The sequence below is a fragment of the Lutjanus erythropterus genome, chromosome 19 (genome assembly GCF_056507025.1).
Source record: "Lutjanus erythropterus isolate fLutEry1 chromosome 19, fLutEry1.hap2, whole genome shotgun sequence".
NCBI lineage: Eukaryota > Metazoa > Chordata > Actinopteri > Lutjaniformes > Lutjanidae > Lutjanus > Lutjanus erythropterus.
The window spans coordinates 9,489,901-9,509,672 of NC_139335.1; the positions used below are offsets into that span (position 1 = coordinate 9,489,901).

The following is a 19,772-nucleotide window of genomic DNA, read 5'->3' on the forward strand; positions in this document are numbered from 1 at the left end:
TTGAACCAGATAGTGAATACTACTGGATTTCTCACTTACACCATAGCTAAATGCATGGCGCTGTCACAACAAAAATGCTTAACAGACAATGCTCTGGAATATCCAGTTAATTTCATTATTCTATTTATCCTTTGTCCAAAGTTTTTTTTATTTACAATTTTACAAATTCTAAACATTTCCCTCAGATTACACATTTTCTCTTACAGCTGAATTCTCCATTCAAAGTACTCAGATTAATAGACAACAAAAAAGTAATGAGTGTGTGAAAATCCCTGACCTTTGATTCGAATGTATTTGCATTTGTGCACTTCTGTTATTTATGTATTGTAATTTTCTTTTAATATCTCCATCTTATGTTCTTCATTTCTGTTTGTCTTGTCATTTATATTTGATCTATATGTACTTATGTATGTATGTGTATTTATTGCTAATTATACATAGGCTTATATGTATATGCACACACAGGCATTAGAGGTGTAAGAAAATATTGATATACTATACTAGTGGTGTGTTCTTCATACTAAGACAGCTTTCCTAAAATTAGATTAAAACTAGCAATATCTCACCTTTGCATACAGTATCACAATTTATTGTAATTTACTGCATTGTAACCCCTATCTTATGATATGTATTGTATCACCACATTCTTGCCAATATACAACCCAAACACACATACACACACAGTCATCCAGTTTTTATACATAAATGCATTTTTTGGAGGGAAAAATAATTTTAAAAGTTAAATGCATAAGCAATTATAAGTAAGTATAAGCAATTCAAAATGGCCACTTTTGTTCATTCTAGAGCTGCAGTTAATTTCAAATCTGGAAATACTCTGATTATAGGGAAGTAACTATACTTCAATTATCCATTGCCAAAGACAATTCATGCAATTTTTTGCACATGTTTAGGTCATGGTTGTCTCTTTTTATTTTATTTATTTTATTAAAGAAGGAAAGCAGGAGAACTTACAATTAAAAAAACAAAACAAAAAATGCTGTACACATCAGATTTATAATTTAATAAACGTTTTCTTTCTTTCTTTCTTTCCTTTTTTTTTTTTTTTTTTTTTTTTTTTACAATACTGTTATAAATATTGTGCCGTGGACTTTTTTTTAAATCACGGTATTAACGTACCTTCGTTACAACCCCATCCCATCATAAATATCTAGCAAGAAGGGGAAACTTACGGGGAGTCCTTGAAGGTAGCGATTGAAGAATGAGGAACATGAAATTAAACCGAATTAAGTTGCATAAGTGAAACCAGGAAATAAACAGGTTTAAATAAGACAATGTTTTCCCACAGCATTTGGAGAAATGTAGACTTCATTATCAGCTGACAGAGTTGGAGAGGAGCTGCTGGGATTTACCACCAGCACACCGGCGTTTGTTCACACGCCTTCAAATCTAATAAGTGAAGATTACCGCAGGATATGACACGCTTATTTGCAGCCGGTGCGTGTAAGTGTCAGGTTATACTGCTCTACCCCTCCAGACTTGGACTTTAACCAGCGCTGACTACAACTTTAAGAAATAAATTACTTGTTTTTTCTTTTCTGCAGGAAATCACATGGAGGTGCTGGTGCTCACATGACAGTCTGAACCATGGCAGGAGAGATCAATGAAGGTACAGTGCGAAAACTTATTATAGTCCTCCTAACCCATCATTTCCTACTTATTTTTGCTGTTTTGTTAGTTATTAGAGTGTGAAGCCTGATATAAATGCTGTGTTAGATGTGTTAAAATGTGGACATATTCCGCTCGGTGAGGTCGCGATGTGAACTGACCAATGAGAACTTTTGGGTACATGAAGATCTCGGAGTGAAGTTGCCTCATCTTAAACGCCTCCACGAGCGGTTGATCTGGTTTAGATTCGCCTGTTAATGTTTTGTTGACACCTGTTGAGCTGCGGTAACACTGAATATCCCTGTTTAAGATGATTCCCTAGGGGCAAACGGTTTATTAAAGTTTTGATGCTTTTTTTCTCCCGTGCCACGTGAAAAACTGTCAGCTGTGCATCGCAGTTTCATCACATCTAACTCTGATTACTGTACAGCTCTGATAAGGCTGATAATGTACCGAGACGTTTTCGTTTTAAAATTTTTCGATATCTTTTAATTAGCAGTGCAAAACTACATCATGTGTGTTGGGATAAAGTCATATGATGGGATATAAAATGACCATAAAAGTCCCATAAAAAGTGATAAGATCATCATAACCTCAGCAGTTAGTCCTGCTGACTGTCTCAACTGAAGTTAAAGGGACAGTTCACCCAAAAAGTAGAAATACATATTTTTTTCTCTTACCTGTAGTGTCATTTATCCATCTAGATTGTTTTGGCTTCAGTTGTCAAGCTTTGGAGATATCGGCTGTAAAGATGTCTGCCATCTCTTAAATCTGATGGGACAAAATGGAACTATAAAATAAATAAATAAAAACTCAAAAGGAGTCTCTCTTGCCAGAAATTATGATGCTGTAATTCAAAATAAACCTCAGATCAAGTTGCGTGTTTCATGTTCGAAAAGCTGCATGTAGGAGCTGTTTTCTTAGAGAGAAAGTAGTTCCATGGCATAAAACTGCTCACAGCAAGAAAAACACAAAAATCACTTTATTTTGCTGATATAAGAAGGTAAAAATATTCCGATATCCATATTCTTTAATGAGAATATAAAATACTGAATATACATTATGATACATCGTACATAAATGCACATTTTTTTGCAGTGATCCCTGATTAAGGCTTGCGACAAAGATGTGTAATGGATGCAGGATATTTTTCAGTTTAAGAATAAACTTTATTGTCTAAAATGATATCAGGACACCGAAGCAGTAAACTTTCACTGGTATTTGTAATAATTATAAATAATGATTAAAAAAACAAATAGAGCAAAGTATATGTATATATTAAATCTGAATTAAGTAAAATTATCAAATATACACAGAATGCTGTCTATAAAGATAACAACAACAAAAAAACACACACATATCAGGCAACATATATCCTGATTGAGCCGATAATATCGGTCAGCTGGTTGGGCTCTGCTTTAAAGGTCAAGTCTGTAATATATTTGCTGTAATGAATCATAAAATGATCATGATTTGTCATCAGAAATTAAAGAAACACACTAAGTTGAAATACTTGCTACTCTGGCAGCAGCACTGCAGCTGCAGTGCATGTTTCCATTCCAGGCTATAATAACTGTTTTTGTTTGCCCATTTCATGTTAATTAGAGTCAAATTAATGCTGAATGTTCCCCAAACGAGTAAGTGTGTGTTTATGAGTCGCAAGAAATCATTAATCATCTTTTAGAAGGAGTAGAAGTTTATAACAGTATAATTGGGTAATATGTTAATGGAGTCTGGCAGGCAGCGAGACAAGCAGTCACTGAACTCATTTTCAGAGCAGTATGCTTTTTTTTTGCATGACAATGGGCTTAGCTTTACATTTAGAGATGACTGACAGTTATTAACAGTTGATCAACTTACTTCCTGAGGAGGAGGGGGCAGGGGGAAACAACTCACTTCAAGCATAAATCTTTATTAAAGATTTCAACTTACACCATCTATGGCTTCAACTTGCTATTCGGACTGCTGTAGTCATTTTTGGATGTGCAATTACTACATATTGCTCCTTTAAACAAGTGATATTTGATCAGGGGTTTGCTGCTCATGAAATATATCTGATACTTTGGTGGTGGTGATGCTATGTAGGTGTTGTTCCTCTTTTAGGCTCAGTTCCTGCCTATTACAGGGAAGTATATGAGGCCATCTGCTGTAGGACAGATGAGAGAGTGCAGGTTGAAGTTTTTCAGCGGTTGCTCCACAGGACCGATCTCTCCAAGGCGGTTTTAGGCCAGGTGAGGGGCTCACACTTTACTGTGCTGTGGGGGACTAATTATCAAGATGCTGCAGCAGGCAACAGTTTAAAAAAAAAAAGGCTGCAACACAACTGTAGTTTGTAATGATCCAGAGGCAGCACCCACCATAAACCAGTGGTTCTCAACCTGAGGGTCGGGCCCTCAATGGGGTCACAAGATTATTTCCAGATGGTTGTGGGGACTAAAATAAAATATAAATGCACAGTATGTAAGTTCTGCCGCCAGGGGCCCCTCTCACATTAAAACAATAACAAAAGACGTAGACGTAGATGATGACATTGTGAAGAAATGTGGGATCATGGGAAATGTTTTCTTCAGATAGAAACCCATCTGACATGACCTCAGAGATGAGGTTCACAGAGAGATAAAATTTTAATCATGTTGCGTCATGTTCGCCTACTTCCTTCCTTACTCACTGACATATCCACCCTGAGGGACAATCACTGTAACAGCCACCTCACTAATGGTTAAAACTATAAACCAGCACAAAAATGACAATTACCAGCATAAACCAGCAGGTTCTGAACAGACACTAATAAAAGTAACATTGGCTTGTAACATAGAATATCAAACTTAACAAACTTCTCAGTCCAGCAAGCATGATGGGAAGGGAGGGTCATATTTTAGACTGGGGAAGGTGTTTTACATTACCTCACCTGTGATATACTTTGTCTTAAAACAGTTTTAATCTAGTGTGTAGCGAGTAAAATGTAAAGTATGCATGCACACTTTGTTCTGATTGGACACACAAAAAACAACTGTTTTTGTAACGTGGTACTTTTGTGTCACCAAAAAGCTATAGTCAGTTTTACTTGCTCTCATTTGAAATGACCACTATGGAGTGATGGCTTTTCAGAAAAAGAATTCCAGCTCGAGACTCGGGCCAATAGGACACTGGACAGGAAATGGAGACTGTGTCTCAAGGTGGATCACCTAATGTCCGACAGCAGAAACACAACCCTGAGCTTCCACCAAGCCTAGGAAATTATACACTGGCTTTCTCCCCTATGGATTTTTTGCAGCGCTTGCAAACACCAACCTGATTATTCCAGGGGCTGCGACTCTAAATGGTTGAGAACCACTGCCATAAACTACAGTCATATTTTCAAAATTTCAAATTAAGGCTAACTTAGGCTGAGACTTGTGTTTTTTCTAATCAAAGGAATACATTAAAAAGTTTAACACTTCAGTATATGATGTGCTTGCACTAATATTTGAGAAGACATTGTGTTTTGTGATTTAATATCAGGCAATGCAGACAATATAAATACAGGTGTCATGTCTTATCAACAGAAATGTGGTACATGCTTTGTGCACAACAGCAGACTGTTAAACACATGTGGCCTTTTCTAAGTCCCGCCCCTTTTTGTTCTGTGCTCCAATAACAGTTGAAAAAGCTTGATACTTCAGCTACTTTTTCCTTTCCCTGTATAAACGACATATAAGGTCACATCTTCACTTAGCTAATGATGACAAAACACTAGCTATATAGCTAGCTAATGTTAACAAAATGTTAGCTAATAAGCCAGCTAATGATTGATGTAGATCAGATAGTTAGTTAGCATTTTGCAAGCATTAGCTAACTTAAGATGGTCCGCCAGCAACATTTTTTAACCATCTTAAGATTTTTTTTTTTTTTAAGATAGACAATCCGAACACATAGCATATCTAAGTAGAGGAAACAGTAAATGAGAAAGAACCAAGCTTGCTCAATTGTCATTGGAGCACAGAATGCAAAGGGGCGGGACTCAGGAAAAGTCAACTGCCAATCTGTTGAATATGGTTCCTTTAATACTGAGATACAAGCTAATGGCACAACACAGTATTGTTATGCAATTGCTCTGAGTGTTCAGCGTCTGTTTCAGAGCCAGCTCATGGCTCAGTAGAATTTCCCTTTTCCTGACATTTCAGCATGCCGTCACCTTTGTGTCTAGTGAGCACTTTCTGCATGGAGGAATGCAAACCACAGATGAATTTAGATGTTGGACTGAAAAACGGCGACCTTCACGTCATATTGTCTTTTGTCCTCCTCAGATTGCTGAGCACGTTGACTCCACAGATGGATTCCTGAGCAAGTTGTCCCTCTATAAAGCGCTCGCTCTGATTGCTCTTGCTCAGCAAGGAAAGCAACCAAGCCCCAAACTCTTGGAGAATTGCATACAAGGTAGGTGTTACAGCCACAGCAGAGCAGTAAAGCTTTTGCTTAATAAGTAGCTTGATGATTCCTCTATGTGTTAAAGGATGGTCACATTCAACCCATACATACATTTCACATGTACAGGGCAAATGTCCCTCATGTTTTGGCTCACATAGGCTCAAGATTTCACAGGAGTTATAAAAGTTCTCTGTGACAGTTTACCACTGGAATACACCCGCCTGTTGCTTCTAATAAACTGCATAATATCACAACAGACAGATGTTTGAGAGTACTTATATATCATTTATTCTTGAGAACTGGGGCAAAACCATATTTTGAGGGGGGTTTGATTTTTACTCTTCAATTATGCTGAAAAAATATATTTAAATATATTAGATTTAATAGATTTAAATATATTTAAATCTGGGACACACTTTTAAAGGTACAATTTTACACCTATGTTATCAGTAGTAAGTTTTATATTTCGAAGGCTTTAAAAACATTTTTAATTGAAGTTGTGAATTCTTGTCTGGGATAAAGGGTGTTTTCTTGGAAAGAAGACGTTGTAGTACTAATCATTTTCAAATGATTTTTTTTTTTTTTTTGGTAGGAAATGATTTGTCCCAATTTTCAAGAATGGGTGATTTACATTTTCACCCCGTACGTTGTGTATCTTTTACAGCAGAAGCTTTTATTTTGATTTAATTCAGCTTCATTTGTTTAATTTTATTTTGGTAGAGAATCCTTAACTATGTTTAAGTGTTGCATTCTTTCACTGGTCTCACAGTGGGAAGATGATAGGGGGGAACTGTATGGTTTTCACAGAGGTAGCCATTATGCTGGCTTGAGTTAGATCCATTCCCAACCTTCTGTGATTATTTAAGGCTCTCTCTGTTATTTCAGGTGGGGCCAGTATGGCAGCTAGCGGCATGCCACTTCCTCATCTGTGCGAGAACAAGTTTTCTGCATTTGTGACATTACATTACATTCAAATTCATGACCTTCCTGGAATGTACAGGAAGGGATGAATAACAGTTCACATGGATGCACAATACTGTGCCTGCTAGAGACAAATAAAGCAAGACACGTAGTAATCTGTCCAACAAAGAAAAGTGGTTTCAACACAAGCATTCCTCAAAGTTAGGAAATTCATTTCATTCTATATCTATCGATTGTAATCATCAAAAGCAAATATTAGATGTTGGTGCTGGTTGTGTGCTTGACAGAGTTACCAAAACCTCAGCTCGGGGAGCCGAGGGACTTGAGGGCATTGAGGATGCAGCCAGCTCAGGACGACGTACTGACGGTGTCCCAGACGCTGGACAAACTGCTGGCCAGGGACACGGTCCAGGTGGAGCTCATACCTGAGAAGAAGGGCTTGTTCCTCAAACATGTGGAGTACCAGGTCATCAGCCAGGCAAGGATCACATAAATCCTACTTCACTGTGTTAGAATGACTGAAGTAACAACAAGAAAAACTCAAATGGTTCAGTATTCTTTTCTTATCTATAGTTGGATGACATTTCATGACATCTTCTGACTTGAAAGGATGGTTCAGATTATTTGAAGTGGGGTTGTATAAGGAACTATACAGTCAGCATATTACCTACAGTAGATGGTGATCAGCACAGACCCAGTTTGTAGAGGCAGAGAAGAATATCAGCTCAGGAGCTAAGCAGTGAACTGTTTTTAATGTAATGCATGCGACTCAAAAGTCAGGACAGGGGCTTTTCTTTTAACAACACTCAGTAAGCGTTTGAGAATTGAGGACACTAATCGCTGCAGTTTTGAAAGTGAAACCCTTTCTTTTTCTTGTTTGACATGCAACTTTAGGTGCTCAACAATCCAGGATCTCTTTTGTTGTATTTTCCTCTTCATAGTGCACCACACACTTTCAATGGGAGACAGGTCTGGACTGCAGTCTGGTACCTGAACTGTTTTAGAAAGGAAGCCACATTGTTGTAACACATGCAGAATATGTCTTGGCTTTGTCTTGCTGAAATAAACAGGGATGTACAAAACCTGTATGTACCTTTCAGCATTAATGCGGCCTTCACAGATGTGAAGTTAGACGTGATGTCATGGGCACTAACACACCCCCACACCATTACAAAGGCCGACCTTTAAAGTTGGCCCTGGTAACAACCTGGATTGTCCTATTCTTCTTTAGCCCAGAGGTCACAACACAATAACACAAACAAACTAACTGACTGAAGCAGCAGTAGATCAGCAGCTGCAGTGTTCTGCAGGATAAAATGACTGATTTCTTCAATGGAGTCCATTTGAGTGAGAAACAGTCATATTTTGCTTATATAACAGCAGTTTCCTGTCAGAAAAAGCCATCTGATGCCAAGGTAAAGTGGGAAAATATTCTAAATACAGTGTACACTTAGACTGATATTAATTATTTTTAAGTGGGCTTAGTTTTTTTTTTAGGTAAAATATTTTGCTACTGACCCTGTCTACAGAAATACATTGCCTTACTGTAGGTAATACACTTTATATGCTATATATGGCAATACATACCTCATACAGTCATCTGATGATCAGTGCCTCATGCAGCCCCTTTTCAGAAAATCCGAACCCTCCCTTTAACGTCTCATTTCTCAGATATGTGCGTATTTAATTGGGTAAAGTAACAACATGGCTGTACTGACTGCTGCAGGAATATAAAAAATGAAAATAAATGTAGACTCATTGCATCATTTACTCCAGGGCTCCTGTTACGACAGTGCCAGTGTTTTTTCTCAAGAAAAGCCTACGTGAAGATTTCAACCCTCCCTTTATCAGCCATATAACTACATTTCCAACAGAAAACGTAATGTTGCATGCACTCGCCCATTTACTGTTTATTTTCTCTCTTTGATTTTTGTTTTTCAGCGATATAAAGTCTCAGTTTACCGACGCTACAGTGATTTTGATGTCTTCCATGAGGTTTTGCTCCAGAGATTTGCCTACAGGATGGTGCCAGCGCTTCCACCTAAAAGAATGTTAAAGGGAGGTATGTTTACTCTGCCTCACACCTACACAGTCACCATTGTATTTCTTTGTTTCTGCATTCCCTCCATCTTAGAGTCATTATTTCTGAATCCATTGTTTGGATTTACATGCTTTGCTGAGAGGTCAGCAGTAAATATCCAGGAGGTTCTGGTTAACTGAGCGATAATAACTGTTCACTTTTAATAGAAACCGTTCCTGCAGGTTCTATTGTCTCAAACACAGTCATCCCCATTCATCAAAGTTATTGCATGAAAGAAACAAGGAAACTAGTGATGCGTAAAATGAGCCTGTTTCAGTTCACAATGACTTATTGTAGCTTTGGAATGATAATTATGTGGACACACACACACTGATGAATCTTTGCAAAATGCTCGATTAGACGACGCATCAATTAGAGATCTTCATCAAGTACAAAATATGTCAAAAAGATACGACACATGTAAATCTGCCAGCCTGTCAGTTGTCCTTGTTTCCTCTCACCCTGTACTGATATGTGTAGCTCTAGATCTACTTCAATATGTGTTACTATGATTATTCTTTTACTCCAAAGTGCAAGGGAATCTCTTCTTCTGAAAACAGTAAATTTACATGCAATAAATTGAAAGAATACTTGATATTAACCAACACAATTTCAAGGGAACTTACTGCAATAGATTGTTTTTGTTCTGAGCTTAACTCTGAATTAAAGTAAAAAAAAAAAACAATTTGGCTGACCTACAATCTGTAGTTGAGATAATATGATTTTCCAGAATCAGGAACACAAAAGGTGGACAATAAAAAAAATAAATTGGCTCCCTGTTTTTGAGGTTTCATAGTTAGTATGGCCCCACCATGCGCAGCTGGTGCCCTTGTAATTTTTTTTGCCCCTGCCCCTCAGACAGCCCGAGTCCACCACTGAATGAATCCATAGATTTTATTTTTCTTTGGTATCTGTCCACAGTCCTGACCTCTGTCTCTGAGCGTGAGTTCATTGAGGGGCGGAGACGCGCTCTTGGCAGATTCATCAACTTGGTGGCACGGCATCCCTTCTTCTCAGAGGACGAGCTGGTCAAGACCTTCCTCACCTTCAGTGGCTCCGTATGTGGTATTTTTGTAACTCGCTGCCTCACTCTCGGGCTGTTGCACAATAAGCATTATCATGATGATGACTGACAGTGAAATACATCCTGTTCCAGCTACTCAGTGTCTTTTTCCACTCACACACTCCTCACCCCTCTTCCCAAACAGGATGTTCAGACTAAGCTGCGTGACACTTACAAGAAAACGGGTGATGAGTTCATGACCAACAGAATCGCAACCCTGGCAAAGGTTTGTCACATATGTAGAATGGAAAAATCCCAGAAACAGTAATCAATTGAAGGGGTAGTTAAGGTTTTTTGAAGTGGAGTTGTGTGTGGTTTACTACCTACAGTAGATGTGGTCGGCATGCCCCCAGTTTGGGGAAGTGGCAGAAATACCAAAATGGAAGCTAAGCAATGAACTGCTGTGGACAGCATCAGCAGCAAAATGTATTTTTGGCACTTATAAAAAGCCCACTATAAAAATAAATATAAAGTTTAGCTGTACGCTATTTTTTCAGTTCTTTACCTTGCTGTCAGACAGCCTCTTCTGATGGAAAACTGAAGTTTTACAAGCCAAATATTGCTCCCTCCAAACCAACCAAACTGCATTGGCAAAATCAGTAAATTTTCCTTGCAGAGCACAGGAGGTGCTGGTCTACCGCTGCCTCAATCAGTTGGTTTGTTTGTGCTATTTTGTGACTTCAGTGAATCTGAACTAACCTTTTAAAACACCAAAGTCACACATTAACACAAACAAGCTCACCAGTTGACGCAGCAGTAAACCAGCGACTCCTGTGTCTTACAAAGTAAAATGACTGATTTTGTAAATGGAGTCTGGTTAGTCTGTTATTAATAACTGTATAATATCAGTTTCCCCTCAGAAAAGGCTTTCTGACAGCATGGCAAAGCAGTGAAAATACTGCACAGCTAAAGTGACACTGATTTTAGTTTTTTTTAAAGTGTTCATAGCAATAGCTAATGTTAGCAAAATGCTAGCCAACAATTGATGTAGATTAGATAGATAGTTAGCTAGCATTTTGCCATAGAACAAAATGCTAGCCAACTGGCTAGCTAACAAATGATACAATTAACTAGCTCTCCAGCAACATATTTTAACTATCTTCAAAATTTGGTTGACTTTTCAACATAAACGAGCTTAGCACTTAGCATTCGCAAGTACAGGAAACAGGAGAGGAGGAAGTTGACTGAGGATCCAAAAGAGGCAGAACGTAGGAAGGGTCAATTGCATTTAACACTTCAGAGAGCTTTGTGTTGTACCTATTTTGTAGGAATATCTGCCCGCTGACATTCAGGCTCAGTTCTCGACGAGCAGAGAGCTCATTAGAAATATTCACAACAGCTTCCACAAGCTGCGGGACAGAGCGGAGAAGATGGCGGAGCGCTCGAAGGAGAATGCAACTGATCTTCTGATGTTTGGAAGAGAGCTCAGGTATTTCATTATTATGGGTATAAAGTCTCTCTCTAGTATCCAGAGGTTTAGGACCGAGGAAACAAACGTTAATAAGATTCCAAATCCTCTGTCTTGTTGTGTGTCTTCACGGCTGTTAGCCTGAAATGAGTTTGGCAGCTCAGACACTACAATCTTACATCGTGCCCCTGTAATAATGGTGTTTTCTGCAGTACGCTGGGCTCAGATGCTACGTCTCTTCCCTCCTTGGCCTCTTCACAAAGCACCTGGGGGACCCTGCGTCAGTCTCTAAAGAGTCTGTCTGTGGAGTTTGCCGTGCTGTCTGACAAAGCTGCTCAGCAGGTACAGCCCTCAGTCCTTCATCCCCACCACCTGCTCTGCTGTGCTTGTCCAAAACTGGCACTGGGTAATAAATGTTGTTTTGCTAATGTCCTCAGGGCAGACGGGAAGAAGATGATGTTGTGGAAAAATTGAATCTTTTCCTGGATTTGCTGCAATCGTACAGAGTGAGTCAGTTACACTTTTGGTTATTTGAAATCTGCCTTCAGGGGTCTTCAGCTTTCAGAGTTGGGAAGTAACTAAGTACAAATACTTCATTACTGTACTTAAGTAGCATTTTCAGATGTCTGTACTTTACTTGATTTTTTTTCTGTCAACTTTTTACTTTTGCTCCCTGCATTTTAACACAAATATCTGTGCTTTCTATTCCTTACATTTTCAAAACAGGCTTGTTACTGTAGTTTTCATACATTTTAGGGGAATTCTTTTAATAATTCTTTTATGTTTTTATTTAGCAACATTGCACACTGCCTTACCAATATCAAAACTGTTTCTAAATTAAATGGATGCAACAATAACACATAGAAAAGAGATCAAGAGACCAAGATTTCTTGGTGTATACATTACTGCATATCACGCACAAAAGACCTAACAAGATAAAAACAATGTAAAATGAGTAGCAAGACAAAAATGATGCAACAAGACCAAAAAGATGGTAAAGACATAGCAAAATGTAATAAGACAAAAATAACATAAGAGACTTAACAAGATGCAACAAGACAAACAATGTAGAAGACATAACAGGAAGAAAATGATAAAAACAACAAGATGATAACAGATGCAACAAGACAAAAATTACATAAAAAATTAAAACAACGTAACAAGATTTAAATGATGTGAAAGATGTAACAATACGATAGAGATGTAAACAAGACAATGATGTTAACACATAACAAGACAAAAAAAGACACAAGACGTAAAAAAAAATTAAATTATGTTAAAGATGAAAAAGACAACCAAGAAAAGATGAGGTTCAGTTCAATTAGGTTCAGTTAGCAGGTAGAAATGTCCCTCAGAGAGCTACTTTTTACTTTTACACTTTAAGTAGTTTTCCATGTGTTCTTGAGTAAAGAAGTTGAATCAGAACTTCTACTTTTACCAAGATCTTTTTTTTTTTTTTTTACACAAGTATCTTTATGATGCTGTGCAAAACTGTTTTTATCCCTCAAGGCAATAAAATCTCCTGTTTTCTTATGGAGAGACACAGCAAGTAGCTTTATATTTAGAGTAAATCCAGGTTCAGTTAGTGATTAAATTCAGGATATTATGTAATGATTCGCTTTAACAACAATGCAGCCTGTTTTTCTGTCTTGGATATGTAGTTCTCAGTAGGGTTGGGTTGCAGAGACTAAACAAGGTGACTGGTGGGCAGATGAAGTGGCATTTTCCATAGCCTCTACTAAATCTATTAACTTCAATATGTATGGTAATTTCATATTCTGTGCAAAAAGCTCTCCCATCATCCTTCACTGTTGTGTATTACTGCCTCGTATATTACCATTTCATTTTGAGGCAAATGAGGAGAGCTTTATGCGAACGTGTTTTTCTGTAGGATCTCTGTGAGCGCCACGAGAAGGGCGTACTCCACGAGCACCAGAGAGCTCTGCACAAGTACAGCGTGATGAAGAGGCAGATGATGAGCGCCACGGTGCAGCCGAAAGAGCAGGCGTCTGTGGAGCAGCTGGAGTCACGAATTGTTCAGGTGGTCTCACGGTTTCTCTCTTTCCACATTTACTCGGCTGTCAGTTTTAAGTCATGTGGTACTGTAATGATAAGTGATAAATACTAAATTGGCCCGAGTGTATCTATTACTAATATACTCAATATTTCCACTGGGTGTAAGTAAAAGTGATGCAAGATATCTGGAGAGCTTTTTTATGTGCAGTTTGTACCAAAAAAGTCACACTATTTCATATTTTCCAGTTCCAGTTCATTTCACATTTTCAAGCACAAGTACCTCTACTGCCTCAGTGTATTTCCTACTGCAGTGTTTACCCCTGATTGTCTATTGAAATATTCAATGTAGGGGTGCAGATACAATAATGTAACTTAATGAATAAGAGCCACTTTGAATGAAGCAAATTACCGTCTCACACACAAGTACAAAGCTGAGTCACATGACGTACCAATACCAATTAACAACATTTGACAACTCACTGTATGCTGTTGTATCCCTGCTGGTTTTCATCTTGTGACTGTAGTTCCTCTTAGTCAGTGTGGTTTGCCATATGTGGTCATAAATTCAAAGACTACTTGCTTTAACAATATGAAATAGTTTGGTAGTTTCCTGACCATTGTGCATTCAGTTTGGGTTTAAAGGACTGTTCACCCACTGTGTTATTCAGCCACTTAAAGCTGGGTTGCACTAACAAGGATTCATTTTTAAACTAGCTTAAAATTAAGAATGATTAAATCAAAACCTCTTACTAAACCTCAGTCTAGTTTTTATTTATTTGCAACGTTTCGGTACTCGACCTGGTTTGCCTGATAAAGGTCTAGTACCGAAATGTCGCAAATAAAAAACATATTGCAAGTTAGACAATGTGCAGGAGTCCTTTTGCAACATATTTGATTTGTTGTCAGAAATTAGCAGCACTTTTAAAAGGAAATTTAAGTCAAGATAAAAAATGTATTTGTCCAGGCAATAATGGAAATTAGTCTTTTGCTGGTGCATGGCACATGTAGAGATACAATACTGTATATATAAGAATAATCAAATACACAGGAAAAGACAACACATTACATGTGTACAAAAAGTAAATGCTGTGTACTAACAGGAGTAGAAATTGAAAGATAATTTAAAGCTACCATAAGTCTTATTTAGGCCTCAAAGTAGTCAGTGGATCCAGTTTGTAGGACTATTTTGGTCATGGATTTCATATAATTCATGCAATAAGACATCTAAAAGCCAAAATCTTATCAGATGGGGGACGCTGGGACAGAATCTTAATAAATGGGGGTCCGTGGTGTAATTTGTTTTGGTTGAGAGTGGCCGATCTAATTAACTCAAAACACAAAGTACAACTGAGGCCGATTTGAATGACATTAGTTTTTCAGGTAGGCTGTTTAGTCATAAACAGATTAAAAGAACATCAGAGTGATTAAAATTCATCCTGAGGGGAACATGAATGAGTGCACCAAACCTCATGTCAATCTGGCTAATAGTTATTAGGACATTTCACAAAAACACTAATGGCTGGAAACAGATAATTGAAGGCACAATCTCACCATATTATTCTACAATTACAAAGACCTGTGACTGTCATCGATGGTCTCCTTTGCGTGATACAAGCTTCTGCAGAGGTTCTACATCAGTGGCAGACACCAGTGTCGGTGTAGGTATCAGTGATTGATTTGATGATGAACAAGATTAAGCAAAAGTTCACTTGTGAATCAGATCAAGAGCCAATTAAAATGTGATTTAAGGACTGTTTTGGTAATATGAGCAGACTTTTTTCAGCCTCATTGCCGCTCTGGTGTCATTCAAGGAAAATTTCCCCGCAGAGAATGTTTTTTTAAAAAAAGACTGATTATCATTATTAGATAAGCGCAGACAATTTCACCATTATTTTTTTTTTTTTGTATTATTCTGTTAATAGCAAGAAAACGCCATTCAGACGATGGAGCTGCGCAACTACTTCTCCCTGTTCTGCCTTCATCAAGAGACGCAGCTTATCTTCATCTACCTTCCAATCACATCCCACATTCTGGGGGCCTTTGTTAACTCCCAGGTCCAAGGACACAGAGAGGTGAGGCTGCATGTCTGGAAATCATTTTTCTACAGTCCCTTCTGTGCTGCTCCAGGAGGGTCAAATCAGTTTTTATAAATTGGCTTCCAATGAAAGAACTAATAATGATGGATGGTATCACTGGAGGGATAATCTCCTCGTCCAGGGTTTGAGCTGTCTTATATTTCACATGAATAAATGGATCTCCCACATGCCTTTGCCTATACATTTCTATTGAAATATTTATTTTAAAATCAAATAAAGCACACAGTATATATTTCTTTGTTTAGATGTCTCTATCTTACTACATTTCTTCTGTTAAAACACTGCCACCATGTTAGATACCATCTACTCCCCCGTTACCTTTATCATAATTATGAGTAACAGAATATGTACATTAACTCCAATTCCAGTTGGGACACAGTGTGACATAAATAAAAACAGAATACAGTGATTTCTAAATCATTTTCTACCTAAATTCAGTTGAACACAGTACAAAGACAACAAAATTAATGTGCAAACTGCTAACTTTATTGTTTTTTGTACATATACACTCATTCTGAATTTGAATCTGAACATTGCTCAGCACAAAACGTCATGAAAAGACCCAGAGAATTGGGAGAAATCTCAGCATGTAAGGGGCAAGCAAACATCGAATGCATGTGACCTTTGACCCTTCAGGCTGCACTGCATTAAAAACACATTTTTATAAACATTATGACAACATGGCCTCGGGAATGCTTTGGAAAACCATTGTCAGTCAACGCAATTTGTTGCTGCATCTAAAAATGCAAGTTAAGACTCTACCTTACTATATATAGTGAAAGCCATATTTCAACAACATCCAGAAATGCTGCAGATGTCTCTGACACACAGTGGAAAAGTGTGCTGTGGCCTGCTGAGTCCGCCTTTCAAACCGTTTTTGGAAATCATGGATGTTGTGCGGTGTGTAGTGTAAAGAGGAAAATGATCTGTGATTGTACCAGCACATCTGTGAAGGCCCCCACTGAGGCCGAAAGGCGCAGACAGGTTTTGGAGCAACATGTGTTGCCATCCAGTCGTCTTTTTCAGAGACGTCCCAGCTTATTTCATGTTGAGGAACATTCTGCACTTGTTACAACATAGTAAAAGAGTTCAGGTACTAGACTGACCTGCCTGCAGTCCAGACCTGTCTCCCATTGAAAGTGTGTGGTGCATTATGAAGAGAAAAACACAACAACAGAAGCCCCTGGACTGTTGAGCAACAAACTTGTGTACCAAGAAAGAATTTAATTCGGAACAACAGTTCGTGTCCTCAATTCCTAAATGCTTACTGAGTGCCGTTATAAGAAAAGGTGATGATTCACAGTGGTAAAATGCCCCTGTCCTAACTTTTTTGGAGTGTATATTTACAAAAAACAATTAAGTTTATCAATTTGAACATTAAATATCTTGCATTTCTAATGTATTCAGTTGAATATAGGTGAAAAAGGTTTTGCAGATCATTGCACTCTGATTTTATTTATGTTTTAAACAATGCGTCAACAGTTTTGGAACTTGAGCTGCAGCTCATCTTTACGCTCCTTTAATAACATTTGTAGAACAGGGGAAATAACTTCTCACAACTTCCCGTAAGTCTTTGCAAATCAGAATACGGTCCGTTTCACTCCAGTACACCCAGACCAGAAACGCAGGCAGACCCTCCACAGCCACAAGACACATAAACACAATCAAACTCGCATTTGTATTTTGTGCCAAACTGAAAAGTGAGACTGTGGCCTGTCCATATTTGGAGCAGTGGGATTTAACCTCCATGCAAAACTCATTAGTTTCTTTATCTGTTTAAAATCCCCTGCCAAAAGATGCCGTTTTAATGAAAAGCCACTTTGATTGTTTTCTTGTGTAATATGTCCATTCACTCTGTCAGTAATATGAGCTTCAAGGAAGTGTTGGTAAAGAGAAGGGACTTTGTGCTTTGTTTCCAGATGGGAGAGGTGTGGAATGAACTCCAGCCAAAGCTCGGATGTCTCTTTGGTGGTAATAACGGATTGAAAACCCCCATCTGAAACCTGAATGTGGAAGGAGAGAAACACAGCCGCTGACGAGGATCACAAACTGGAAAAATAACTCGCTCTGTGAGCTACAGAAAAAAATGTAGAGTGCACAACTTTTTTTTTTCTATTACACAATATACATTCCATTCAATAAGAGGATTTTAATGTAAATGGATTCTCAACTTCTCGACTTATTTTGGGTTTGATCAGCAAGCATGTAAGTGGAAAGGACAGTGGGCTCATAAATCTGCCATTTCATGCTCTGCTTGATGGGGAAACAATTTCCATTTCTAAATCAAGTAAAGAAAATCCTCTAAATGTTATTTTATAAGGGAGCAGTCAGCATGTCAGACTTGAAGGATGACAGTATATTCATGCATCCCAACTCATTTCCTAAAGCATGTGTTTATAACTTAACCTTGTAAGAAGTTTTATACACTAAAATAGCTGAGGAAAAAAAAAAGAAAGTTTTACTTTATTAAAGGATGGGATTATTTTAAATCTCCAGTCATGAAGGTTATTGGTTTTACTTATTGATAAACTGTAGACCAATGTATTTTTGATACAGATTTTAGTTTATAAGGATGTGTAGCGACATACTTTACATTTTTATGAACAAATGTGCTATTTCTCTCACTGTTGTAGTATTTACTTTTATGTGTAGAGCAACAGCTTTGCTTTCTCTCCTTCAATTGTTTGCAAGACTCCCATTTTTATTTCATAAGCTATCTCAAAAGGCCGATGCTCAAAGCGTACAGTACTACAAAGGGCAGAGATTTGAGATTTACTGATTTAAAAAAACGACAAACTCTGGAACTGGTGGCATAATGTCAATAATAACACTATAAGCTACTGATTAACTACCAAAGATATATCCTATAAATTCACTAAAATACACAGTTGTGCAAAAAATCATGCAACAGGATTCATACACAGATAAAACTTAATAATCACATTATTAAAGGGATAGTTGGGATGGCGGCCGGCACGCTCCCAGTTTGGAGAAGCAGCAGGAGTCACAGTGTAAGAAGCCCCTTAGCAAAAAGAGCAATTTTACCTCGCAGAACAGAGGAGTTCCTCATTTACCGCTGCCTCGATCAGTTTGTTAGTTTGTGTTATTATGTGTTTGGTGTTTTAAAGGATTAGTTTGAATTTACACCATAACACAAACCAACTAACTGATCAAGGCACTCCTTTATACACCGGGGGGGCTGTTCCATCAAGGATGAAATCTGAGTTTAAGTTAAAAAAAAAAAGCCTGGCTTGAGTTCCACTCAAGGTTTAAGCTGTTCCACTTCAAGCTGAAGAACAGCTGACTGTCAAAAACAGGATACTATGTCAGAAAAAGACGGGAAAACAAGAGATTCTCAGCAGGCAAACAAACCCTGCAGATTGAACTATATGAGGAATATGCAGATAAAAAGGTCGCTACTGCTGCAATTAGCAAATTGAGGGAAAATTTATACAAAGTAAATGCCAATACAATATGATCCTGTGCTGCGTCGCCCACCTCAGTAGTTCACCTGGTGGAACGTCTGCCTCATGAACTGAAGCCTCAGCAGGAGTACAGGTTTGATTCTAACCCGAGCCCTCTCTGTCTTCCTTTTCTTGTTGATCTTTGGCTGCAATCTGAGCAAAAAAGGCAAAAACTCACAAAAATAAACATTCTTTGCAACTAAATTAGACATATAATTATGCTTAGTCATGTAGAAAAGGCTCTGAACTTGTGTTTTTGCACAGATGGAAGTGATAAGAAAAAAAGTCACTGGATTGGAACTGGTTTAGTCCCCGTTCTTTGGAATTTCTTTGCCACACAGCTAAATTAATCTTGACAGTTATCCTGCCACAGAGCAGGTTAGTTCAGTGGTACCTGAGCAGGGACTCCTATAAGCCACAGTCATGGAACGAAGCTCTCACTTAAATTAGCCAGACTTATCAAAATAAGCCAGGCTTTTTTCCTTAATCCAAACTGATCGAAAACCTTTCAGTATCCCTGCTGCTTCTCCAAAATGGGGGTGTGCTCAGCGCCATCTAGTGTAAGTAATACACTGACTATGGATGAGAGTCGTATACAAACCTCACTTCAGAAATCCTTAATGATTTTTGGCCATATCACTTTATAGATGAAGATTATTTTCACAGTTGGAATGAAATGATGCACATTTGT

General features: G+C 38.0%; 1 protein-coding gene across 3 annotated transcripts; it reads left to right on the forward strand.

Moving 5' to 3' along the window:
* The first annotated feature begins 1,212 nt into the window (after positions 1 to 1,212).
* snx8a (sorting nexin 8a) lies at positions 1,213 to 18,643 on the forward strand. Of its 3 annotated transcripts, none has more exons than XM_084744896.1 (14): positions 1,213 to 1,461; positions 1,563 to 1,627; positions 3,730 to 3,857; positions 5,913 to 6,042; positions 7,242 to 7,432; positions 8,896 to 9,016; positions 9,956 to 10,092; positions 10,243 to 10,323; positions 11,366 to 11,526; positions 11,718 to 11,847; positions 11,943 to 12,011; positions 13,397 to 13,546; positions 15,444 to 15,593; positions 17,537 to 18,643. In XM_084744896.1, the coding sequence occupies exons 2-14, from the start codon at positions 1,606 to 1,608 to the stop codon at positions 17,615 to 17,617; spliced, it is 1,551 nt and encodes a 516-aa protein (XP_084601022.1). In that variant the 5' UTR covers positions 1,213 to 1,461; positions 1,563 to 1,605; the 3' UTR covers positions 17,618 to 18,643. The 3 variants fall into 3 exon arrangements, with proteins under 3 accessions (XP_084601022.1, XP_084601023.1, XP_084601024.1); XM_084744897.1 differs by having other exon boundaries at positions 1,213 to 1,455; XM_084744898.1 differs by lacking the exon at positions 3,730 to 3,857 and having other exon boundaries at positions 1,216 to 1,461.
* Positions 18,644 to 19,772: the final 1,129 nt, after the last annotated feature.